This window comes from Neovison vison, chromosome 6 (assembly GCF_020171115.1).
Source record: "Neovison vison isolate M4711 chromosome 6, ASM_NN_V1, whole genome shotgun sequence".
Taxonomy (NCBI): domain Eukaryota; kingdom Metazoa; phylum Chordata; class Mammalia; order Carnivora; family Mustelidae; genus Neogale; species Neogale vison.
Window position 1 is genome coordinate 223,945,153 of NC_058096.1, and position 24,511 is coordinate 223,969,663.

Sequence of the window (24,511 nt, forward strand, 5' to 3'; positions counted from 1 at the left end):
CGCTGGCCGCTCTAGTGTGGCGGCTGCCGTCGCCCCGCCTGCGAAGCACCCATGTGCCCGGCAACGGGTGCGGCCTGCGGTCCACGGCCTGACCCCTCCCTGAGCCGCTGCCCGTGCTCTGAGCGCTGATCGAGTTCTTCCGCTCGGGTCCAGGACAGCTCCTCAGCCAGCCCCAGCGTCTCACGATGCCGGCTCCTGGCCAGGGCACCCCTTGCTCTCCAGGCCGGGCAGCTGAGGCTCCTGGGAGGGGAAGCCCCAGCTGGGGCCGCCCGCCCGGCTCGCTTTCATGCGCTCAGTTCATACCGCTCCTCTCGGCTCTGCCCAGAGCCAGTGCGCTTCCTCGGACCCACCCTTGGGGCCACCGCACCCCCGTCTCACCGCGTGTGGGGGTCGCTGCTCTGCGGTGCAGCTCGGCCGCGCCCGGCTCCCAGATATGTACCAGCGCCTGCTGAGCTCGGCAGCGGCCCACCCTGCCGGGGGCTGCTCGGACCCGATCTTTCTTCTAAAGCAGTAGAACCTTCTTCGAACAGAATCTCCCCCCGGTGCTAAGTGTGGGATTAGACAGGTGTGGGACCAGAGTCCAGTTGGGGTGAAGGGTCCTGAGGCCCCGTTAGCCTCCTCCACTCCCTCGTGACCGTCAGGCCTGCGGGCCACGCTAGAAAGGGGGCCAGACCCTGCTGAGCCTCAGCCAGTGGGCCTGCCGCGGACACCCTGTGCTCCTGACTGACCGAATGCCATCACCATGACGACCAGCAAAGTGATAGCCTCGGAGACGTGCCCTTCCTGGTCCCGGGACCTGTGATGTGTCCCCTCCCGCGCCAGAGGGGACCTCATCAGGGCCGTGAGCCGGGGGTGACCCTGGGTTCCCTGGGTGCCCGGCCTCTTCACCAGGTTCTCATGAGAGGGAGGCAGAGGGCGGGGGTCCCGGAGACGGGCAGACCCCGCGCTGCCGGCGGGAAGGATGGAGAGGGCCACGGGCCAGGAAAGGGCAGGAGCCGGGTCTCCCTGGGCCCCGGGGGGGAACGTAGCTTTCGTTTTGGACTTGTGATTTCCAGGACCACAAGGTAATAAATGTGTGCTGTTTTCAGCTGTAACATTTGTGGTAGCGACAGGATGGTGACGCACCATGTGAAGCCCACTTGTGGCCCACGGCACGTTCTGACGTTCTTTCTTCACTGTGCTATTAATCGGAAGGAGTTGGAGCTGCGCCGCAGCCAGGAGTGAACATAAACCTACAGGCCTTGATATCCCTCCTGCTCGCTAAACCCGAGCCCTGAGTTTCCTGGCAGCCAAAGCAAAAAGAGAAAGGAGATGAGCTGTGTGACTCTTTCTGCCTGCAAGAGAAGCCTTCTCTCCCAGTCTCCTTTGGGGCATGGAGCAGTTCCCGGGATCAGCATCCCTCCCCTCTCTTCAGGGAGGGCATCTGGACTGGGTTCCCAGGCCTGTGCCTAGTCTTGGCTCCAGCTTCACTGTCTGAGGGCCTTTGTTCCTTGTGTTGTGACAAGGGCTGACACGCTGAGCACTGGGGGGACTGGGTCCCTCCCTCGGTTCCACGCAGGATCCAACCCAGACCCGGGACATTGGCAGCGGGTTGACTATGCCTTTGTATGGGTTCCCTGGCTTTTTGTTTGTTTGGTTGGTTTTTGTTTTAATTTTAGTTTTATTTTTAAGTAAACTCTACACCCAAAGTGGGGCTTGAACTCACAGCCCTGAGACCAAGACTCACATGCTCTGCTGACTGAGCTGCCCGGTGCCCTGGCGTTCCTAGCTTCCAGGTGGGGCCTGCAGCCCGTGGGACCCGCTCTCAGGCGTGCAGAAAGTCAAAGCTAGTCCTCACTCAGAGACCACTCTGATCCCCTGCGTAGTCGCAGCTGGACCCGCTGCAGTGGCCCAGAACCCAGGGGCCAGTTCCAGGATGAAGGGCCCATGCACCCAGGGGTTACCTAAAAATTTCAGGGCCGATACTCTTTTCTTGTACGTGTGAGGGTTTTGTGACAAAATGAACTTTACGGCACTTCAGGTGCCTAGGGCGGGTGGGAAACAGTGCCGGCTCTCCGCCCTCTCACGCGCTGCCCCGGTCTCCGGCACGGTCTCCGGCGTGTTCTCCTCGGGTGGCGCTGCGGTCCGTCCCCCGCACCGGCCAGCAGACCAGAGCGCCTGGCCTGGAGCGCAGAGGCCCCCGCAGGGAGCTGGGCCCCGCTGTGCAGGCTGGCCTGGGGCCTGTGCGCTTCCCAGGGTGCTGCGTTCTCGGCAGGGGTCCTGCAGGCGGGTCCTGCAGTCTCTGCTGTCCCTGTGTGCCTGCCCTTCCACGTGTCTTCCTGTGCGTGGCGCTGACCTTGAGCCCTGCTCGGGGCAGTAGCGCTGGGGCCCTCTGCTGTCCCCCGGCCGTGGTCAGGTTGCTGCTGCGTTCCCCTCTCCCCCAGGGCGCGTGCCTTGAGGCTGCTGGGGACCCTGGCCTGTCGTGGTGGGGCGTGGCTGGATGTGGCCTGCAGTGACCGTCACTGTGGTGTGTCTCTAGCAGACACCGCGGTCCCTGTTCCTCCACTGTTTGTCGGCTGGAGGACTTCTGTGGGGAGAGCTGGCCCTCCGCACTCGGCCACCTGGCTGTGACATGACGGGCCACCATCTGGGGCTGCTTCAGTGCTGCTGCGTGGGCTGCTGGGGTGCCTGTCTGTGTGTCCCCGCTCGGAGCCGTCTGGGGTGACCCAGACTCAGCCCTTGAAGACCCCGCCTCAGCCTGCACACCACGCGCTTCCCCAAGGAAGGCCTCTTCTGACCGTGGCTGGCATGGAGCCGCCCAGGTCCCCCGGCTCTCACTGGTGCCCCCAGTAGGTGAGGGGACCCCCGTGGGGTCTCCCACCCCCGGCTGTGAGTGCATGGCTTTCCTTTTATTCCTTGCTTTTGATGTAAGCTGTGATTTGCAAATCATACAATTCAATGACTCTTAGCAAATTCGGAGGGTCGTGTAACTGTCCCCTCTGTGTAATGCCAGAATGTGCCATTGCCCCAAAAGGAAACCCCACATCCAGCAGCATTCCCCACTCCTCCCTGCTCCCCGGCCCCGCCCTCACAAGCCCCCTTCCCGTCTGTGGAGGAGCCTGGTCTGGACGTGTCACATGTGTGGACTCACACCCCGTGGGGCCTCCTGTGTCTGGTTCCCTGCCTGAGCGTCGTGGGCTCGGGGTCCGTCCCCGGGGCATGCGCCGGGGGCGTCTCGCTCCTGCCGGCAGCTGAGGGACGGGTCCGCGTGTGAGGGACCCACTGTGTGTGCTCTTTGGCTGACGGGCATCTGGGTGGTTCCCGCAGTGGGATTTCTGTGATCCTGAACCCTGCTGCGGTGAACATCCGTGAGCAGGCTCCTGTGCGGACTTGTGTTCCAGGTGGGCTGAATCTGATCGGGGGTGTCTGGGGACACACTGAGGTCGGCTGGCGCTGAAGGACTCAGGGTCACGGACTGCCTTGCCCAAGACCTCGTGCCTCCAGGCCCTGCCCTACGCTCTCCCGACCCTGGGATCTCTGGGGTCCTGGTTGTGGGTGTGCTGCCCGGCCCATGTGTCTCCTGGAAGCGGGTGCTGCCCTGACCCCTACCCCCAGGTCCACCTGGACCCCGAACGTCCTGGCCGGACTCTGGGGGAGGGCCCCTGTCTCCACACCAAGCCCCCTCATGCAGTGAGTGGGGTGGGCACTGCCCTGAGCGTCGCTCCCAGCATCTCGGGTGGGCCCTGCACCCCCCCAGTAAGGACACTTGCCGTGCGCCGGCCCGGGGCTTCTGGGAAGCCAGGATGAGGTCACACTCAGGAAAGCGCTTTGCAGACTCTCAGTAGCTCTCCGCTGAGGGGCAGGCAGCAGTGCCTGCTCTGCAGAGGTCGCAGCAGCCCCCAGCAGCCCCTGGTAGCAGCAAGAGCCAGCAGGATGCTGCTTCTCTAAGGAAGCTTCCCGGTTCCCGCCGAGCCGCAGCCAAGAACCCAGCCCCCGCTCCGGGGTTTGTCCCGCGGGCCCCTCTGTGGTCTGCCCAAGCACCACAGACCAGTGGGAGCAGGAGCATGGGTGTCTCCATAGGGTCGCTGCACAGAAGCTGGGACAGCCAGGAGCCCGGGGACGAGGCAGTGAAGGGTGGCCAGGTGCTTGGAGAGTGGCCCCTGCAGAAAGCCCTGGGTCGGGGTCCAGCCCCTGCCCCCCGCCCCAACTACAACAGCACAGAGTGCTCAGGGTCAGTTGTCCTCATGGCAGTGGGCTAACAGAGCCGTTTCTTTGGGGGCCGTGTGAGCCAGGGCCGCCCCCACCAGGCCCCACAAACGGAGTGACCTTGAACCACAGAGAGCATGCCCTCACTGTGCTGGGGCCAGGCCCCCCAGATCCTGGTGTGGCGGGGCCGCGCTCCCTCGTTGGGCTCCAGGGGACGGTCCCTCCTGCCTCTCCCAGGTCCGGGGCCTCCAGGCATTCCCGTGCGTGCGGCCACATCACTCAGAGCCTGTCCCGCGGGCATGTGGCGACCTCCCCATGCATCTGTCATGAGGACACACCAGTCATTGGCTGCCTCCCAGCCTCCCCCTTCCTGTACGACCTCACCTGAACGGACTGTCTGTGCAAAGATCCTGTATCCAAATAAGGCCCCGTTCCCAGGTCCCGGGGGACAGGACGTGAGCGTGAGTCTTTGGGGCACGTAACTCACCCTTGACAGGAACATCCCGGCAGTGAGGTGTGCCTGAGGGGACCTGCAGTGCCCAGCCCACCCTTCTGCCCCTTGTCCACCCCCACCTCCCCGGAAGTGGTGGCCTCAAGCCCAGCAGGGCACGGCTTGTGGGAGGGCCAGCGAGGGCCTGCGAGGCAGGGAGGAAAGGAGGCAAAACCCCAGCACAGACTGGGGGTTCTTGGGGAACAGGGCAGCTGGGCCGTGCCCGCCCCTCTTCATCCCTTCTGGCCCAGGGCAGAGGGTCACCCCGGGGTCAGAGGGGGCTCTGCCAGGCAGCCCCCCAGCTCCGAGGCAGCCAGATGGGGACGGAGCCAGTCCTGTCCTTGGGGGCGGCCCTGCGCACACACCTGACCTGTGTGTAAGTCACTATGTTTGACTTCCGCCGGGGCCTCTGCCCAGGTCCCCACTCAGCCCCTTTGCCTCCATCCAGGCACGCATCTGACCCCCAGCCTGTGGCCTCCGGTGGGGGGGACAGGGCAGCCAGGGGCCCAGCGGGTGCTGGCTTCCCCGTCTCCTCAAGGCCACCCTTGCCCATCGGCCAGCCGTCTGCCACTGAGATCTGGGGGGCGGATAGTCAAAAGGTCAGAAGCTGCTGAAACCCGACAGACCTCGTGGCAGTTGGATCTAGTCATGAGAACCGGCCGTGTACTTCGTGCGCCTTTCTGGTTTGGTTTCTAGTCATTGTTTGGAACCTCAGTCCAGGTCCACGTGCCTTGACATCCGCGCTTTGGGGGCATCTGGCTGGCTCAGTCAGGAAAGCGTGTGACTTTGTTTTGTTCATGTATTTGACAGAGAGAGACGCAGCGAGAGGACCACGAGCAGGGGCAGTGGGAGGGCAGTGGGAGGGGGAGAAGCAGGCTTCCCGCTGAGCGGGGAGCCCGATGTGGGCTGGATCCCGGGATCCCGGGTCACAACCTGAGCCGCAGGTGGATGTTTAACCACTGAGCCACCCAGGCGTCCTAAGTGTGTGATTCTTGATTTCAGGGTCTTGAATTCAAGCCCCATGTTGGGCGCAGAGACTATCACAAAAGAAAATGAGTGACTAAAAACTGTTAGAAAAAATAAAATAAGGCCACCTGGGGGGCTCAGTGGGTTGAGCCTCTGACTTCGGCTCAGGTCATGGTCTCAGGGTCCTGGGATGGAGCCCCGCATCGGGCTCTCTGCTCAGCCGGGAGCCTGCTTCCCCCTCTCTCTGTCTCTCTGCCTGCTAGTGATCTCTGTCAAATGAATAAATAAAATCTTTAAAAAAGTATAATAAAATACACCTTTTTAAGGTAAATTCACAGGGTTGTGCAACCACAAGTTCTGTCCAGTCCCAGAACTTTCCATCAGCCCCGAGGAAACCGTGTTCCCATCTGCCATCCCCTGCCCCAGCCCCTGGGCCCCCACGAGTCCCCTTCCCGCCCGTGGAGGAGCCTGGTGTGGACGTGTCACATGCGTGGACACCCCGTGCGGCCTCCTGTGTCTGGTTCCCTCCCTGCGTGTTGTGGGCTCCGGGTCTGTCCCCAGGGCGGGGCGTGGGGGCCTCGCTCCTGCTGGGGCCGGCGACACTCCCGCACGTGGGTGGGCCACATCCACCTGTGCCGGGACACTGTGCTCGTCACCACCTTTTGGCTGCCGTGAGTCGTGTCGCTGTGGACGCGCACTTAGGGTTTGGTGGGACATGTGTTTCCGTGTGTCTCGGCCCGCGTGCGCAGCCGTGGACTCGCGGGGTCGTCGGGTGAGTCCGTGTGCAACTGTCCGAGCCGCTGCGGGACTGTTTCCGAAGAGACGGTCCTGCGTCACGTCCCCCGCCAGCGGCGTCCGCACGTCCTGGCCGGCACTTGTCACTGCGTGTCGGGGTCGGGCTGTCCGGGGGGCCGTGACGTGGCGTCTCCCCGGCTCTGGTTCGCATTTCCCTGCTCCCGACGGGGTGAGCGTCCTGCCGGTGTCCTGCTGCTGGGACTTTCCCTTCTACAGGCCGTGCTGGGGCCGGGAGGGGGGCGGGGGTTGCAGGCTCTGTGGTGCAGACCGGACGGGAATGCCATAGTGGCTCTGTGGGACTGGAGCCCGCGATCTCTTAGAGTCCCCGACAAGGCCCACGGCCCAGGGTCCCCCCGCAGCCGCGGCCCCGCAGGTGCTCCTCACCCGAAAGCACGTGCAGGGAGCCCGGCCTAGCCAGGCGGCTGCTGTGTCCCATGGGACAGGGCACCGTGAGGTGCTCGCGCAAGGTCTCTGACCCACGGGGCGCTGCCCGCCAGCCCGGCCTGTGCCCCGCTACCTGTGTGGGGCTGAGGGTGCGGGGCTAGGCAGGGAGAGGAAAGAAGGGGGTTGGGGAGAGAGCCGTACCCTTGGCAAAGTTCCAAGAGAAGGAGCAGAGTAGGGGGCCCCGGTTCCTGCGGGGAGGCCCCCCAGCTGGGGCTAGAGGCCTCGGGGGTGCCCGGTGAGGCCTGGAGACAGGCTCCAGGGTGGCTGGGGAAAGCTGGGGGGGGGGGCGTATGGGGCGGGCTGGGCCTGCCTTTTGTCCCTGTGGCGTGGGGACTTGTGCCCCTCCCTGCCATGGGCACCCCAGGAGCAGGAGCAGGTCCCTGCCCGCCGGCCAGGACCGTCTGCACCCGGAGTACCCGCGGGCTGGGGAAACCGAGGCAAGGGGCCGGCGGGGTGCGGGCTGGGGGCAGCCCGGAGAGCTCTGTGGCTAGATTCCGCCCAGTACAGGAATTCTCGCTCTGCCGGTAATCAGCCTGACTTCCCAGGCTGCCATCATTTCCTGAAAGTCAGCCGCCTTAGGGGAAGTAGGCGCCGGCGGTGACTAACCCAACATGCAAATGCGGCCGGGCCGAGGGCGGCCCAGCGCTGCCGCGGTCCTGCGGGAGCCGCCCGCCGCCGTCCCGGGCGCCCTCCGCGGCCGTCGCCCCCTGGCCATGTCCCAGCTGCGCTTCTGGCTGCACTTCGCGGCCCTCAACAAGGTAACTGCGCGCGGCTCGCTCCCGCCCGCCGGCAGCCGCCACCCCCCTCCGCCGCCGGAGCCCGGGCAGCCGGGACCCCGGAGAGCGCCCCATGGCGGCCGGCCCGACCCTGACTATCTCGGGGTGTCCTGGGCCGGAGCTGGCGGAGTGCGGTTTGAGGTGGGCTCCCAGCGGCCAGGTAGGAACGGCGCCCTCCCTCCGTGCCTCCTCGGGATCCCCACGGGTCCCGGACGGCTTCCAGCCACTAACCCAGGGCTAGCGGGACAGAGCCTGTCTCCACAAGGGCGTTTCTGGGGTCTGGGTGGCGCTGAGCAGCTGCGGTTCCCCGAGGGAAGCCCAGGGTGAGGTCCGGGGTGGGGCCATCATGTCCTGTGCCCCCGTTCTGTCGGGGACACTGTTTGGCAGGTCTTCATCTAGTCCAGGGAGCCCCAAAATGCTGAGAGACAGTAACCATGGCAGGTGATCCTGTGACCTCCCTGGTCCCCCAGAATAGTCAGGGTGACCCCCCCATTCCCTCCCCACTGGGGGTTGTTGCTGACGGAGTAGGGTGGAGGTCTGGCATCTCAGGAGGCACTTTGCTGGGGGTCCGTGGAGGGTGAGTTTGGGTTTGGGTCATCTTGGGGATCCGCTGGTGGCCACTGGGCATCTGGTCCCGACCCAGGGGTTGGTGAGCCGCCCACCTGGGAGGGGTCAGCCCTCGCCTCATCCTGCCACCCTTGCTGGGCAGGGAGTCCAGCTGGGAGGGACCCCGGTGCCCCACGTGAAGTCCTGCCTGCCTTGGACCCAAGAATCGAGTGGAGCGGCGCCCCAAAGTGGGCAGAACCCTCCCACTTTGCTAGTAGCCTTCTTCCGGAGCAGCCGTGAGCGGAGTTCCCGCACAGGACAGAGCTCCCGGGGCCCCACGCGCGGGCCCTCCGCTCACACCGCACGGCCGCGCAGTGACGGGCGGCCCCGTCCCCTCCTTCACCCGAGATCCTTGCTCTGTCCCGGGACCCCGTCCCGACCCCACGGGATTCCCGTTGTCCCTCTGCTTCGGACCCTCCGGGCCGGGACCCTGAGTCCACTGTTCCTCGTGTGGTGCCCTGGGAGGTCGCAGGAGGGCTGGCCGGGGGTCCTGCAGGACGTCCCCAGGCTGCGTTCGTCCCATCGGGTCCCGGCTGCTCACACGGCTCCTGCCTGCGGACGCTGGCCCTGTCTCCTGGCCGGCTGTGCTGGTCGGGACCACACCATCCTCGTGGGAAGGGGTCGCTCTGCGCCGCCCACGCAGGGGGGCCCACAGCACCCACCTTCTGCCAGGTGCCATTCCTCTTCTTCAGCCCTGGTCAGGGCCCCTCCCCACCTGCGTGCACTCCTGCTGTGACTGCTTCACCTTCAGGAAGCAGGCCCACCCCTCGGGGCCTCCTGGGGCTGCCAGCCTGATGGCCTCAGGGGTACTTGTCACTGTGACCAGGCTTGCGGGTGATCTGTGGGAAGGAAAGAAGGAAGGAAGATGTGATTCCAGAAGGATTTTAGCAAAGACAGACGGCCACCCGTACCCAGACCTCCCCTGGCAGCCCGCAGGGGTCCGTGCTCCATGTGGCCTCTGAGGACCAAGCACCCAGCTTCCATGGCCCAGCCTTCCCCCCTCGGACCCCAGCTGCCCTGGAATGTGGCAGAGTCCCCGGGAGGTCCTGGTGGGCAGAGAGCAGGCCTCACGGTCAACAGGGCCAGACCTCCCACTGCCCACTCAGCACCACCCCCTGCCCTCGCCCCATGGATGGCTGCTCTGACCTGTGCCGCCGCCGGGCATCCCAAGCAGTGTCGAGGTGTGCCTTTCCCACTCGGGGGTTGGTGTGGCTCTCCTGCCCCTGTCCCCATGCTGTGGACTTTTATACACCTTCCCAGGCCATTGCCTGCCTCTGCTGGTCCTGCCAGCCACTGTCTTGTCTCCTCGCCCAGGCTTGTCTAGGCTGTCGAGTCCTGCCAGGGTCTGCCTCCCCTGGGCCCAGGCTGGGTGCAGCCTGGGGGGCAGGAGTGAGTGGTGGTCCCTCTGGTTTCCTGTATGTTGTCGGCCACCTGGGTACCTGTCAAGGTGCCCAGCCTCACACCAGCTGACTTGGCCACGGGTGGTCTTTCCTGCACAGACCCTGAGTCCTGGCCTGGCTGTGGGACCAGCTCCATTCAGGAGATAGACTCCCGCAGACCGCAGCCCCTGCATCCGGCCACCATCAGGGAGGCCTGGCCCTATGCCTGCCCACCCCTTCCCGAGAGGCCCCTATTGTGTGGGCCTGCCTGGTCCTGCCTGGTCCTCGGGGCTGTGTGTGCTCTGGTGTCCCGGCAGACCCTTAGGAAGCTGGGTGGTATGACCTGGAGGCCCCCACCACCGTCGCCACGACCGAGGAATAGGGATCCGATTCCAACGCAGACGAATGGGAGGGGAGCCCTCGCAGGTGGAGTGCGGCAGGCCCCTGTTCTCAGGGACCTGGGGGCTGCGAGGTGGCTGCCCTCCACCCCCAGAAGCCAGGTCACCTGTGTTCACGGGGCCTGAGCCCGGTGCGGCAGGACAGGCTCTAGGCCCACGTGTCTCATTCCTCTGCAGAGTCCGAGAACCCCCCGCCCCAGCCCTGCCTATGTTCCTTACCATGCCCCAGGGGCTAGTGTGCCGGCGTCAGCCTGGCTGGCCTGGCCCTCCGAGGGCCCTGATGGGCTGAGACATATAAGGGGTGCCTGTGCCTGTGCCTGGGGCCTCCTGGAGGGCAGCTCTCCACTGCTCTCATGCAGCCCTGCCTCCCTCCCCATGAAGTGCCTGCACCGACTGACCCGAGCCAGCATGACCGGCCTCTAACGTGGAGGCTGGCCTGGGAGGGCCTGTGGGGGCTCCTTCCCCATGAGGAGTTGGCTGACCCCGGATCTAGGCCTGCAGGGGCTCAGGGAATCAGAAGGGGCTCCCCCCTCCCCAGCTTCAGGCCCCCAGGGGTCCCTGTCTATAACACGGGCCCCTGCTGCCCTCTCCTGGTGGTCGGTGGCACGGACACCACCACCGAGGGGGACAGTCTCTAGGGGGGTCTCCGGCTGGGGGCTCACTCCCTGCTGGTCCAGGAACCCTCAGGGCTGGTCGCCGAGTGTCCTGAGGGTACACACAGGCGCTCAGCGTCCGTGACCTGGGGGTGGGGAGGGGCAGCATGGGAACAACCCTGGCATTGCCTTTCATATCTTTCACATTTAGGGTTCCGAACAGCGCGTAGCCTGTACAACAAACTCCCCCTCGAAGGTGTGGGGCTTTCTGTGTCCTGATATCCGTGTGCCGGTGTGACATGCTCCCAGTGTCAGCTAATTCCAGAATGTTGTATCTCCCCAAAGGCAACCCTGTCCCCATCTGTTGTCACTCCCCACCCCTCCCCAGCTCCCCACGAGCCCCCGTTCCCATCCGTGGAGGAGCCTGGTCTGGAAGTGTCACACGTGTGGACTCACACCCCGTGTGGCCTCCTGTGTCTGGCCCCTCCCTGCGCGTCGTGGGCTCGGGGTCCGTCCCTGGGGTCGCGCGTGGGGGCCTCTCCAGCTCACGGCAGGGGTGTGTCCATCATGCCTGGGCCCCCCAGACGCGCTGGCTGCCTCTCATCCCGCCTGTCTTCCAGGATTCCGCGTACCTCGACGACCTTTCCAACGCCTCCATCTTCTCTTCGTCCGTGGACTCCCTCTCGGACATCGCAGACGCACCGGACTTCCTGCCGGCCGACAGCCTCAGCCAGGTGCCCACCATCTGGGACGTGAGCACCGGCCCCGCCGCTCACGAGAAGGTGAGCTCAGCCCGAGAGGCCTCCGCACAGGCCGCTGGCCCGGGGCCCCATCCCAGGCTGGGGGCAGCTCCGGGTTGCTCAGAGACACCAGTAAGGTCGCTGGTCAGGGGTCCTGGCGGTTTCCGCTTGTCAGAGAATGCAGGGGTGCGGCATGGGGGCGGGGAGCTCCTGCACTGGGCTCCTCACCCCTCCTGCGAAGGGTCCTGCCACAGCCAGCCATCGCCCTCACCGGCTCCAGTGGCTCCGGTGGCTCCGTCTCGACGCCTCTCTCTGCTGGGCATACGGGGTTCACCGGGAGACCAGCCAGAGCCAGCTTCCAGCACCGGTTCTCCCTCTGGGGGTCCTAGGCGCTGTCCGGAGGCATTGGGGGGGCGGGTGTTCCTGGCTTTGAGAAGGGGGGGCCCAGGAGCCAGAGGGCTGCGCTGGTGCCTGTGGAGCTCGTGCCAGACCCTGATGAGGGAGCGTGGGTGACATCCGGCCGGATGGGAGGGTCCCCAGTGTGCCAGGCCCAGACTCCAGCTCATTCCCGGACTGGGCAGAGGCACACCAGGGAGGAGGCGGGCCCCCGTCCGGCTCCCCTCCGGGGTTCGCTGCTGGAAGAGAAGCCCCTAGCTCTTCCGAGCCGGAACTGGGGTCAAGGTTCTGACAGGCAGCACTGGGAATGTGGGTGAGGGGTCGTGCCTCCAAGGGGGAGCAGCGTCTTCTGTCCCGAGCCCTGCCTGGTGGTCCACACTAGTGGACACGAGGCCTGCCCAGCCGTCTGGTGCTTCCTCGGCGCCTCCCGGCCCCTCTGAGCCAGGGGACAGTAGATGGGTCAGCGAGACCTGGAGCCCAGTGTGGGGCTGGCAGAAGGGCAGGAAGAGCCCAGGGCTGCCTTGTGCGGTCCCTGTCCTCTACAGTCGTGGTGGGAGGCCCGGGCCGCCTTCCTGCATCTGGGCTGAAGGGCCTCCGACCAGCCCCTGGCTCCTGGGTGCAGAGCATGAGGCAGAGGCCGCTGGAAATGGTCAGCAGGAGGACAGCCGCCACCCGGTGCTCGGGGCCCGCTGCTTGCCCGCCTGGCGGGCGTCCTGCCTTAGCCTTCCAGGAACCCGGGCCCCGGGTTTTTTTTTTTTTTTGCTTTTTTGGGGGGGTTAATTGAGTGTTTGTTTTTGTTAATTTAAAAAAAAGGGAGGGGGACGGGGAATAGAGTTTGTTTCCTGCTCCTGGTTTCGCCTTCCGTCTCTTATTTTTCAAAAAAGCTTTGGCCCGTCCTTAACCTTCGAAAACAGCGGGAGTCCTAGCGATCAAGTGGGTTATCCCACACCCCACGGCTTGTCATCCCCCCAGACAGGAAAGGACTGTCGAGCTCTGTGTGTGCTCAGGAGGGAGCCGCCGGCGTTCACCGTCATGGGTCAGGGCATGGTGGGGTCCGGGAGGGGACGGGCTCTGGAAGGGACTTTTTCATTTCTACGTGCTTCTCACGTTGGTGGCTTTGCGATGACCACACGACTTTCATGGTTTTTATTTTAAGGGAGGGTGTGTTTTAGAACGGCCGATCTGGTCGCGACCCTGCTGCGTCCAGCCCGTGTGTCCGAGGACAGGGTCACCCCCGCAGCCTCAGGGCGATCGCTCGCTCCCTGAGGGCGGGCCGGTGGAGGGCCAGGTGGGGCACGGTTCTCCAGGGGTCGGGTCTCCTGTCCTGGACCCTCTGGGCTCTGGTCCTCGTGTGCCCATGGCCGATGGGCTCCCCCCAGGCACCACCTTTGTCCACGAGGTTCTTGGTCGCCTGGGACCATGCTCAGGTGGTCAGTCTTCCCACGGCATGACTGTGGTCTGGGACATGGGACATGGGACGTGTCCTCCCTCTGCTGATCTGCATGATGGGGGTTGTGGCTTGTTGCTCGAGAGCAAGCTGCCAGGCAGCAGAAAGGAGGCAGGCAGCTGGCCGTGGGCTGAGGGGTGTGAGGACAGTGTGAGAACCCGCTGGAGACCAGGCTAGGGGCCCATGGGGGGTGCTTCCTTCCCTGATCTCGCTTGCTGGCTCATGTCCACTCTCTGCTGTAGCTGCTCCTGCCCACTGGGCCATGGACAGGCCTTGAGGACCCTGTGTCCTCCCTTTCCAGCACCCCACTTCTTGTCAGCTACCAGGTAAGCTGGGCCCCCTCCCCAGTGCTGCCTGCCTCTCGTAGGGCCTGGGATGCTCGGGGGCACCTGTTTGGAAGCAGGGTCTCCCCATTGTATGGGTGGGGAGGCACCACATGGTGGGGGGAGTGTGTGTGTCCATTCACTGGACTGGCTGCCCCCTGGGGGAGGGAGGCCTGTGCTGGGCAGGACGGGCCCATGCAGCTGGAACCTCAGCTCTGGCACTGACCTTCAGTCCCAGAGTCAGCCTGAGGAGGAAGACGAGGCAGAGGAGGATGAGGGGGAGGAGCTGGGCCACACAGAGACCTACGCCGACTATGTACCGTCCAAATGTGAGTGCGCTGCCCACTGCCAGCCCCCAGCCGGGCCCTGCCAGGCCTGCACAGCCCCAGTGGGCTCCAGCCGGAGGCAGGGCCAGTGGCCGGAGCTACGGGCTGGTTCCTGGGACTCTCTGCAACCTGGCTTTGGCTGTGGGCTGGCCTTGGGGGCATTTCTGTAAACCCCACTTGGCTACTGTAGAGGGTCCCGTGAGAAGTGAGCCCCACCTTCCTCCCTGAGCAGGGATCTTCCCCCCATTCTTTTGTGCAAAACACTGGTGGGCCCCCTACCCCAGACCCCAGTCTGCCCCTCTGCCCTCTGGGAGCAGCTCCCAGCCAGCCCTGGACCCTGGCAGCCCACCGTAGACCCTGGCCACGCCCCTGATGTGCCCTTGGCCATGCTTCTCCAGCCAAGATCGGGAAGCAGCATCCGGACCGCGTGGTGGAGACCAGCACCCTGTCTAGTGTCCCACCGCCAGACATCACCTATACCCTTGCCCTGCCTGCTTCTGACAGCGGGGCCCTGTCTGCCCTACAGCTAGAAGCCATCACCTACGCCTGCCAGGTGATCTCGGGTCTCCCGCCTAGCCAGCCCACGTTGTGTGTGGGGGGACCCTCGAGGCCCTGGGCAGAGGCAGCCCACCAGACCCTGACCGCCCTTCCTTGGCCCGCAGCAACACGAGGTCTTGCTCCCCAGCGGGCAGCGGGCCGGCTTCCTCATCGGTGATGGCGCGGGCGTGGGGAAGGGGCGCACGGTGGCTGGCATCATCCTGGAGAATTACCTGCGGGGCAGGAAGAAGTCCCTGTGGTGAGTGTGCTCCCCCCGAGGCCCAGGCCCAGGTGAGCAGGCGAGGGGGGGGGCACCGTGGTACCCACCAGCCGGTACTCCTAGGTTCAGCGTCTCCAATGATCTCAAGTATGACGCGGAGCGGGACCTGCGGGACATCGACGCACCCGGCATCGCGGTGCACGCGCTGAGCAAGGTGGGTGGGGAGGCCCCTTCCTCGGGTGGGGGCCCGGAGCGCTAGCCCGGCAGCGCCCCCACGCCCGCCACTCTCCTCCAGATCAAGTACGGGGACAACACTACCTCAGAGGGCGTCCTCTTTGCCACCTACTCTGCCCTCATCGGGGAGAGCCAGGCCGGCGGGCAGCACCGCACGCGCATCCGCCAGATCCTGGAGTGGTGCGGGGAGGCCTTCGATGGAGTCGTATCCTGGCTCTGCTGTGGGCGCGGGGAGGTGCGTTAGGCGTGCTGGAGGGGGCTGCGCCCGGAGGGGCGGGGCCCGGAGGGGCGGGGTCCGGAAGGGGGCCGGGGGAGGGGGATCGGAGGGAGGGGTGGAGCTCTGGAATCCCGGGACCTCACGCCGGAAGCTAGAGGAGTTCCCGGCAGGAGGCTCTCGGTCTCTGACCGCTGGTGTCCGCTGCGGTCTGGCCCGGCTCCCCGGCTCCGGCTCCGGCTAGCTGCACCTCCCACCGCCAGCGTGGGGGCGGAGGCCGGGAAGGTGCCCGCGTCTGTGGGAATGGGGCAGAGCGCGCCTCCTCCCCCAATGTCTCCGCGGCTCCCCCTGCTTTCGTCGGGGCTCCGTGGGGGTGGGCAGGCCAGGCTGGGGCCGCCTGCTGACCCGTCGGTATCGGTAGGGGCTCCAGGCCCTTCCCGGCAGAAAGTGCAGGGACCGGAGAGGTTTGCAGCTTCCTCCTGTCTGGAGCGTGGAGGAGTGTTTTGTTCCTCGGAACCAGTAGCAGCAGCTTGTGGAAGGTCCGGGCAGGACTGTCTGGGGCCCGCCGCGTGTTAACTGCGAGCTGACCGCCCCCCGGGGGGCCACCGGCACTCTGCCAGCGGACCCAGGGAGGTGCCTGGTTTTCTGGGGATTTCTGCACTGGGGTTCACGGAGAGTCCTCTGCGCCTCATGCAGCAGGTAAACTGCCGCCTGGTGCACATGGCTGTGTCGGCGCTGCTGGTGCGGTTCTGGGGCAGGGCCTGGCCCTCGCTGCAGGGTTCTGGGGGCACCTTCCTGTCCATGGTCCCCAGAGGTCGTCCCTTGGGTGCCTTGGCACGTGACTTTTCTCCTCCCTGCCTGACCCTGGGCACGTGTGCTCAGCACTGCATGTCCTGCTGCTCTGTCCCGCCTCAGGGACATGGCGGTGGTCTCCAGCGTCGCTGTTGTAAACAGCCCCGAGGGACCCGCCAGTGGGCCCCCTGACAACCTCTCACTTTCCTTGGCCCGTTCCCAGAGCCGGTGGCTGGCCCCCAGGCCTCCCAGCACTCTTGGGAAGTCCCTCTCACTCCTGGTGCAGTCACAGGTCAGAAGAGGGACATCGGCCCTCTGTGTCTTTCCGGTTTGTGTGCACAAGTTCGTAGGGTTACTGTGGCCGGACCCTTGCTGTCCTCCAGAGCAGGGCCCATGGGCCGGAAGAAGGGACCTGAGGCCGCTCGCAGGGCCTGGGCCGCTCGCAGGGCCTGGGACGGGCGACCGCGTGTAGAGCGGCTGCTCGTGCGCCTCCCCGAGGACCATGCGCTTGGCTCCACTGTCCAGCCTCTCGGTCCCGCGTCCACACATCCCCGTGCCCTTGACACGCCGTAGGTACGCGTGTGTAGCCGCGCCCCTTCCTGTAAGAACGCGTTGGTGACCCGCACCCTCGCCTGGAAACTGCTGCCCCCCACTCCTCTCATTCTCTAGCCTGTTCGCTTAGGGCCCTGAGTCTGGGGCGTGGTGCAGAGAGCCAGCACCACCGCTCCCCGGCTCCCCTGGGGGAACGGCTGCCGCCGGGAGGCCTGCCCCGCTCACTCAGAGACCCCGTTGCTCTGTGCTCGCTCTCGTGCGCTCCTTAATGTCCTCACCAGGCCGCCGCCTGCCGGGTCTGTTGGTGGGGGCCTCCAGGGGCCTCCAGGCTGTTTCTTCCTCGCCCTGATGGCCTCCAGGCACCTTTCTGAGCTTCCCCTGGGGCATCAGACCAGGGCCTGTGGGGCTGCCTGCCTTCCAGAACAGTCCTTAACCCCTGCGTGCCCCAGATTGTGTTTGATGAGTGCCACAAAGCCAAGAACGCCAGCTCCACGAAGATGGGCAAGGCCGTCCTGGACCTGCAGAACAAGCTGCCCCAGGCCAGGGTGGTCTATGCCAGCGCCACAGGTGGGCGTGGGGGAGGTGCGTCTGCTCCTGGAGCCTTTCTGGGGCTGTGTCCCAGGCTCCGACCTGGCTAAGTTAGAGGAGCTGACAGGCGGCTCCCTTGCCCCAGGTGCCTCTGAACCCCGGAACATGATCTACATGAGCCGCCTGGGCATCTGGGGTGACGGCACGCCCTTCCGAACCTTCGAGGAGTTTCTACATGCCATCGAGAAGAGGTGGGTGCCCGCCCCTGCCCATGACAGGGGCCGCCAAGGGACCTGCAGAGGGCCTGCTGTCTGGCGAGCACCTCCACATCCTGGCCTGCACGCGTCTGGCAAGCCGAGGGATCTCATTCTTTCCCTGTCTCTGCTTCCCATCACTCTGGGGGAAGGAACCCCGCCCTGCTTTCCCTGTACCCCTGGCCCCCGTGGCTCAGGCAGGCCAGAGCGCGGGGCCTCTGCACGCGCTCCCTCCACTCCCTGTGCCGTGGCCCTCGCTCACCCTCGGCTCCTGCTGCCGGCCCCTACCTGGGTCACTCTGTGGCTGAGCGGGACCCCTCCTAATCCGTCGGGTGGCTCTGTGCCTGTGCACAGGGGCGTGGGCGCCATGGAGATTGTGGCCATGGATATGAAGGTCAGCGGCATGTACATCGCTCGGCAGCTCAGCTTCTCTGGTGTCACCTTCCGCATTGAGGAGATCCCCTTGTCCCCGGCCTTTGAGCGTGTCTACAACCGCGCGGCTCTGCTGGTAAGACAGGCGACTGGGGGTCCCTGACGGTGGCGTGAACACGACTGTGCGTTTCCCCTCGGAATTACGCTCCTGGCAGCGTCTGTCCTCAAAGGCACCACAGGCATTTTTCGGGTCATAGAAGGGAGGAGGCAGCTGGTCCGCCTATCTGGGCCCTGGCTGGAGACCAGCGTTGTGCTCATGCGGGGGCTGCTCTGTGGCCAGACTGATGGGGGCTGTAACCAGGCCCCCAGCGGGCCTTCCCCAGGAGCTCGTGTTCCTGGAGCCTGTGGTTGTCTCCGGCGTCCACGTCTCTGCCCGCGGCTGGGCCTCGTTGCCGTTGCCACCCTGGCATGTGGCTGGGTCCCTCGTTCTCGCCGGCAGCTCCCTGCACGGGACGAGCCCTGAGCCTCAGCCCTGAGAGTTACAGTTACAACTTAGTTCAAACCAAAGGAGAGCCGTCTCCCCGTGCCCCGGCGGTCATTCTCGGCGCTGGGCCCGCCCCCTCGGTGTCGGAAGCTCCCCTGTTGTGAAGGCTACAGTTGTCCCCAGCTGTGGGCTCGGGTCACTGGGACAGCAGTGCCCTGGGTGAGCCCTCCCGCTCTGCAGTATCCAGGCCCCGGGGCTGCTGGCAGGCGGTGGTCACCGCAGATGTCCCCAGCCCTTTCTGAAAGACCGTCCAGGCCTTGTGCTGCCTGAGTGGGTCACCTTCCCCGTGGCCTCACCAGCCCCACACATTTCGGTCCGTTAACGTTTCTTCCCATTGCGGTGACGCTGCCTCTGTGTCGCTCAGCCACCCATGCCTGTACCTCTGGCCACGAATGCCCGCCAGTGAGGGCCGGGCGGCCCAAGGTGGGGGCCGGGGGCGGGGGCCGGGCAGCAGGCAGGCGGCGGCGGGCTCAGCCAGCTGTGTCATTGCAGTGGGCCGAGGCCCTGGGCGTGTTCCAGCAGGCGGCCGACTGGATCGGCCTGGAGTCCCGCAAGTCCCTGTGGGGTCAGTTCTGGTCGGCCCATCAGCGCTTCTTCAAGTATCTGTGCGTCGCTGCCAAGGTGTCCCGGCTGGTGGGGCTGGCCCGAGAGGAGCTGGCCCGGGACAAGGTGAGCCAGGAGCCGCAGCGCTGGCCCTGTGGGGCTGCCCAGGCACTCTGCCCTGGTCTTCTCGAGAGCTTGGTGACCGCCTCGACCCCTGTGCCCTCACGCGGCTGGCTGAGCCTGTGAGCACGGGCTGTGGCACCAGTGATGTCGAGGCCCGGAAGGTTCTGGTCCTGCACAACCCCGCCCCCCTGAAGCAGGTGCCGTGCGTGGCCTTGCCTGTGGTTCTCTGTGTCCAGGCCGGCCTGGTGATTCCCTGGGAAGAACTGGGCAGGAGCCAGGGCAGAGAACAAGGGAGAGGGTCCCGGGGGCTGAGGGCAGCTGTGCGCTGCCGTATGGGGTTTCCTAGGGCAGATCTTGGTGTGCCGGGGTCTGGCTGCTGGCAGGACGGAAACGGTGGAAAGAGAGAAACAGGCCAGCCCTGGGTTTCTGACTGCTGGGGCTGGGCTTGGGAGCCTGGGGCTTCTCTGTGGGCCCCTCTGGGGCCACGCTCCAGGGATGGCCGGTGGGGGTCCCAGAGCCCGGCTCACCCTGCTCCTCCATCCCCCCCCCAAGTGTGTGGTCATCGGGTTGCAGTCTACGGGCGAGGCTCGGACCCGGGAGGTGCTGGACGAGAAGGATGGACAGCTCGACTGCTTTGTCTCCGCTGCTGAGTGAGTGGCGCTCACAGCCCAAAGGGCGGGTGGTACAGTCACTCGGGGACGACCCCCCCCGCCACGTGACAGCCCATGTGTTGTGACTGTAGTGGCGGGAGCCCAGGTGTGCATCTGCTCGGACACCAGCCCCAGCCCCCAGACACTGTGTTCCAGTTGTAAAACCAGAAAGATTAGCCACAGGTGACCCCAGGGCTCAGAGGTGCTGGCAGAGGGACTGGGGTTTCAGTGCGAGGCTTCCAGGTGCCCATCCCCCACCGTGAGCCTGGTGCGGTTTCAGGAACTGCGCAGATGTTTGGGTCCCCGAAGCAGAACTTCTCTCTTCCCGGGGCTCCTGGGCCCAGCATCCCTTGGAGGTTGTCAGCCTGTGCAGGCAGAGCCCTGAGCCCTTGATGGCTGGAAGGAAGGAGCCCTACAGAGGCCCCCGCCCCACACTCAGGCCTTCCCAGTAAAACTGCACCCCTGCAGTCTGGGGCCCTCCACTCATCTCCGCCCCGCGCCCCCCTGCACCCCTCCAGTCCACACAGCTGCCTCTCTGCCCTGGCCTGCCCTGTCTGAACTCCAGACACTGGGTGCCCATCCCCCAGAGCTAGCCCCGGCAAGGGCTTCACGGTACTCCGACTCTCCCGTTGGACAGTACAGCCCCCTTGTAGTGGGAATAAATTCTGCTTCTTGTTTTCAGGGGTGTCTTTCTGTCACTAATTCAGAAGCACTTTCCTTCAACCAAAAGAAAGAGAGAGAGAGGAGCAGGCAGTAAGAGAAAACGTAAGCCTCCCCGCCCCCCGGTCTCTGACCCCGACCCACGCCCAGCCTGGCCTGTGGCCCTCCCAACCTGGCCCCCTCCAAGCAGCCGCCCTCTCTTGTCACTTGCTGCACAACCTGCGGGGGTCTGACTCATGACGCCCACCCCGTCGTCCAGGGCAGGGCAGACACAGGGACAGCTCAGTATAGCTTCCGAGAGAGAGAGAGAGAGAGAGAGAGAGAGATGGAGAGAGAGAGAGAGATGGAGGGATGTGGGGGAGAGGGAGAGAGAGGGGGAGGGAGCCGGACGGGCAGCTGCCTCCGGGCTGCACTGCGTGGCAAGGACACACAGATCCCTGCAGGGCCCAGAAGCTCCGCGCAGCTGCCAGGTTAGCAAGAGACAAGAAGCCAGGGCTGCAGGCTGGCGTGCTTCGCTCGTCCTCGGGCAGCGCCTCCCGGTGGACTCCAACACCACCCTCAGACGGGTTTGGGGTGGGGGTCGTTTAGATGCTGGTACCCAGCCCCGTGCTCCCTTAGCGGAAGCCAGCCCGGCAGCTACGCTGTGCCGGCCGTGTGGGCTACGACGGGGCTACGACAGGGAGGTTCTCCTTCCAGTGGAGGCTGGGCATCAGCTCCTCATGGGACATGAGGCTCAGAGAGGGCAAGCAGCTCACCTGAGGTCACAGAGCCAGACCAGGGGGCCCCAGCTCCCCTCACCTCCAGGACCGGCCTGTGGGGCACCCTGGACCGTGGCAGTGCACAGAAGGGGCCTGGACCGCCACCCTCTTGGGCCTGGGACACATTTTCTGCCCAGCCGGGCCAGGCTTGCCTTGTGGGGTCAGGCGTGCGGCCTCCTCAGGCCCCAGTTCGGGATAAGCCGAAGAGTCAGGAGGGGATGGGATGTGAAAGCTGCCCCTTTATGCCCTGCCCGGGCCCGCGGCAGGACCCTGGACAGCAGCCCACGCTGGCCAGAGGAGCGGCTCAGGCCGCTTGTGTCCCAGCGCATGCGCCTGGCCCCAGCAGCCCTTCTCGGTGTGCGGAATCACGGGGAGCCGGGCCCCTCCAGAGAGGAGCAGGCCGGGCCTTGGTGAGCCTGGTTCTCGGTGTGCAGGGCGGCCGCGGGGCCGCGGGGCCAAGGCGCCCAGGCTGGCGTGCGAGGCGGCGGGCGTGATCCGCATCAGCGACGACAGCAGCACAGAGTCAGACGCCGGCCCGGACAGCGACTCCCATTCCTCCCCCGAGTCCGTGCTGGACGACGACGTGGTCATCCTGGACACCGTCGGGCTGCCAGCCGACGACCGTGGTGAGGCCCGCGGCCTGGCGTTTGCCACTTTCAGATCGGGGAGACGGGCTCGGAGAGCTGCCGGGGCTGCGCTGCTGGTCAGAGGCCGAGCGGGCTCGCGCCAGCCATTTGGGGAACAGAGGGCGCTGGACCCCAGCCCCTGCTGTGCCCCACCCCCTGGGGGCTCCTTCGTCCACTGCCGCGAGTGGGGTTATGGGCGGGGGGGCTGGCTGGTACCCCCCTGACCCTCCGGCCCCGCAGGGCCCCTGTGCCCCCTGCAGCGGGACCCTCACGGCCCCGGCGTTCTGGAGCGCGTGGAGCAGCTGAAGCAGGACCTGCTGGCTAAGGTGCGGGCGCTGGGCCGGGAGCTGCCCGTGAACACCCTGGATGAGCTCATTGACCAGCTCGGGGGCCCCGAGCGCGTGGCCGAGGTGAGCCCCACCTACACGCAGGCTCTGAGGCCCCTGGCGGTTACCCCACGTCTGCACCCAGCACAGTGAGGTGGCTTGGGGCGCGGGCACCCGAGCTGCAGCGTCCATCGTCCAGCCCACGAGGCTGGGGGTGCCCGTTGAGGACCCTTCTCGCTCAGCCACCAATGCCCGGCCCCTGCTCCCCAGCCCAGCCCTGTATCCCCTTCCCCACACACCCTTCTCTGCCCCGGGGGTACTCTCAGGTCTGTCCCCCGTGTCCCCTCCCTGTCCCCTCCACCTGCACAACTGTGCCCTTTTCCTGGGATGTCCTGGGGTGAAACCCAGGTCTGTTTTCGCCTCGGGCAGCCGTTTTCCAGAGGAGACTTAAGGTGGGGTGAAACTCCCATGTCTGCCCCGTGGGCGGCTAGGGCCCGGGGCGGAGGCTGCGTCTGGCCCAGCGTCCGCAGCATCCCACAGCGCACACTGAGGAGCTGCGGGGCACAGGTGGGGAGGCAGGGAAACGCAGGGACCAGCCCTTGCGTGGCCCCACCCGCTGACGGCCGTTCTCTCTCCCCCAACCCCAGATGACTGGCAGGAAGGGCCGCGTGGTGTCCAGGCCTGACGGGACGGTGGCCTTTGAGTCCCGGGCAGAGCAAGGCCTCTCCATCGACCACGTGAACCTCAGGGAGAAGGAGCGCTTCATGAGTGGGGAGAAGGTGGGGGCTGTGGAGACGGGGCCTCCGGGCCCAGGGAACGGGCTGTGTCCACAGGTGCTTCTAGGGTCCTCCTGGTGTCGGGGGGAACCTGTGAGGACCCGGGGGCCCCAGGAGCTGCAGGGTTCCTGAGGGGCCGACCCCAGGACCACAGAGCCCTCAACCTCTGCTGGGTCCGTGTGTATCGTGCACACGCGTGTGTGTGCGTGGCTGTGCGTGCGTGTGACTGCGTGTGCCTGAGCAGGGCCCCCATAGGTTTCCCTGGCTGTCCCAGCCTTCAGGCCCTGTCACCTGTGCCGTCCCCGCCCCGTGGCTTCTCTGAGGCCCACCCTTAAAACCCTGTGTGGGAAAGCCGCTGTGGGCAGGGCAGGCTCCACTTAGTCCTGGGGCACCCAGGGGTGGCGCAGACCCCGCTCTCAGCCCACACGGGCTGCCCCAGGGACACACATGTCAGGCCTCGGTGTGGGTCGCCCTGAACAAGCCCCAGCAGGCCAGGCAGGGGGCACAGGGCACAGACGTGTCCCATCCACATCCCGCCAGCTCGTGGCCATCATCTCCGAGGCCTCCAGCTCCGGCATCTCCCTCCAAGCCGATCGCCGCGTCCGGAACCAGCGGCGCCGGGTGCACATGACGCTGGAGCTGCCGTGGAGCGCCGACCGTGCCATCCAGCAGTTCGGTGAGCTGCCCCCTGGCCCGGCCCGCCCCACCCGGCCACACGCCCCTGACCGCTGGTCCCTGAGAGCCCTCCTCTGTCTTCAGGCCGGACCCACAGGTCCAACCAGGTCTCTGCGCCCGAGTACGTCTTCCTCATCTCGGAGCTGGCTGGGGAGCGCAGGTTTGCCTCCATCGTCGCCAAGCGGCTAGAGAGCCTGGTGAGCGGGCGGGCGGGCTCCCCGAGGAAGGCCTGTAGCAGGACCCTGGGGTGGGGGCGGCGGGGGCGGCGCATGATGGTGGGTGATGGCCTTCCCCTTCCCGGGCAGGGGGCTCTGACTCATGGGGACCGGCGCGCCACGGAGTCCCGTGACCTGAGCAAGTACAACTTTGAAAACAAGGTACCTGGGGAGGGCGGGGGACGGCTGAGGGGTTCCTTGCCCAGATCCAGCCCCCGAGCCAGGCCCTTCTGACGCCTCACCCTCCCATGCAGTACGGCACCCGGGCCCTCAGCTGCGTGCTCACCACCGTCCTGAGCCAGACTGAGAACAAGGTGCCGCTGCCCCAGGCCTATCCCGGAGGAGATGCCGCTTTTTTCCGGGGTGAGCTGCGGGAGAGCGAGGGTCTCGGGTGGGGGGCAGCTTGACCCTGAACTGTTTGCGGTGCTGGGATTGGTAGACCAGATCTGTGCCCAAAGACTTCTCCCACCCTCGCTTACCAAGGGGGCGCCGGGGGCAGGGAAGACCCGGGGCTGGCTGGGGAGGGCCCAGGCCAGGGCAGGGCAGCACGCATTCGAGGCCCTGCCTTCCGCAGACATGAAGCAGGGCCTGCTGTCCGTCGGCATCGGGGGGCGTGAGTCTAGGTCCGGCTGTCTGGATGTGGAGAAGGGTGAGTCCTGTGCGCAGGCCCCCCAGCCCCAGAGGGAAGACCCCCACCCCTCCCAGGCCAGGGCCCCTCCTGACGCGGTCTGAGCGCCCTCCCCGCCTGCCCACCAGATTGCTCCATCACCAAGTTCCTGAACCGCATCCTGGGGCTGGAGGTGCACAAGCAGAACGCGCTCTTCCAGTACTTCTCGGACACCTTCGACCGCCTCATCGAGACGGACAAGAAGGAGGGCAAATACGACATGGGCATCCTGGGTGAGGGCCACAGCGGGGGCAGCCCCGGCCCCAGCCACAGCCCCGGCCAGGCAGAGCAGGGAATGGCCCCGGCAGTCCCCGGCACCCCCCTAGCACCTCGCCCCTGCCATCCCACGGAGAGACCGAGGCCGGCGGGGCCTTCGCAGTG

At 66.1% G+C, this 24,511-nt stretch overlaps 1 protein-coding gene across 1 annotated transcript in view; it reads left to right on the forward strand.

Annotated features, from left to right (window-relative positions):
* SBNO2 (strawberry notch homolog 2) overlaps positions 1-24,511 on the forward strand; it is a 47,711-nt gene that overhangs the window by 20,772 nt on the left and 2,428 nt on the right. Inside the window, exons 5-26 of the mRNA XM_044254699.1 lie at positions 11,253-11,414; positions 13,458-13,541; positions 13,771-13,867; positions 14,263-14,417; positions 14,527-14,660; positions 14,745-14,835; positions 14,917-15,060; positions 16,863-16,980; positions 17,087-17,192; positions 17,550-17,703; positions 18,604-18,780; positions 19,330-19,427; positions 20,110-20,192; positions 21,280-21,471; positions 21,712-21,881; positions 22,445-22,576; positions 23,114-23,249; positions 23,333-23,445; positions 23,554-23,625; positions 23,718-23,826; positions 24,038-24,112; positions 24,220-24,363. Coding sequence (XP_044110634.1) covers positions 11,253-11,414; positions 13,458-13,541; positions 13,771-13,867; positions 14,263-14,417; positions 14,527-14,660; positions 14,745-14,835; positions 14,917-15,060; positions 16,863-16,980; positions 17,087-17,192; positions 17,550-17,703; positions 18,604-18,780; positions 19,330-19,427; positions 20,110-20,192; positions 21,280-21,471; positions 21,712-21,881; positions 22,445-22,576; positions 23,114-23,249; positions 23,333-23,445; positions 23,554-23,625; positions 23,718-23,826; positions 24,038-24,112; positions 24,220-24,363 — 2,746 coding nt within the window. The remainder of the gene's footprint in view (positions 1-11,252; positions 11,415-13,457; positions 13,542-13,770; positions 13,868-14,262; positions 14,418-14,526; positions 14,661-14,744; positions 14,836-14,916; positions 15,061-16,862; positions 16,981-17,086; positions 17,193-17,549; positions 17,704-18,603; positions 18,781-19,329; positions 19,428-20,109; positions 20,193-21,279; positions 21,472-21,711; positions 21,882-22,444; positions 22,577-23,113; positions 23,250-23,332; positions 23,446-23,553; positions 23,626-23,717; positions 23,827-24,037; positions 24,113-24,219; positions 24,364-24,511) is intronic.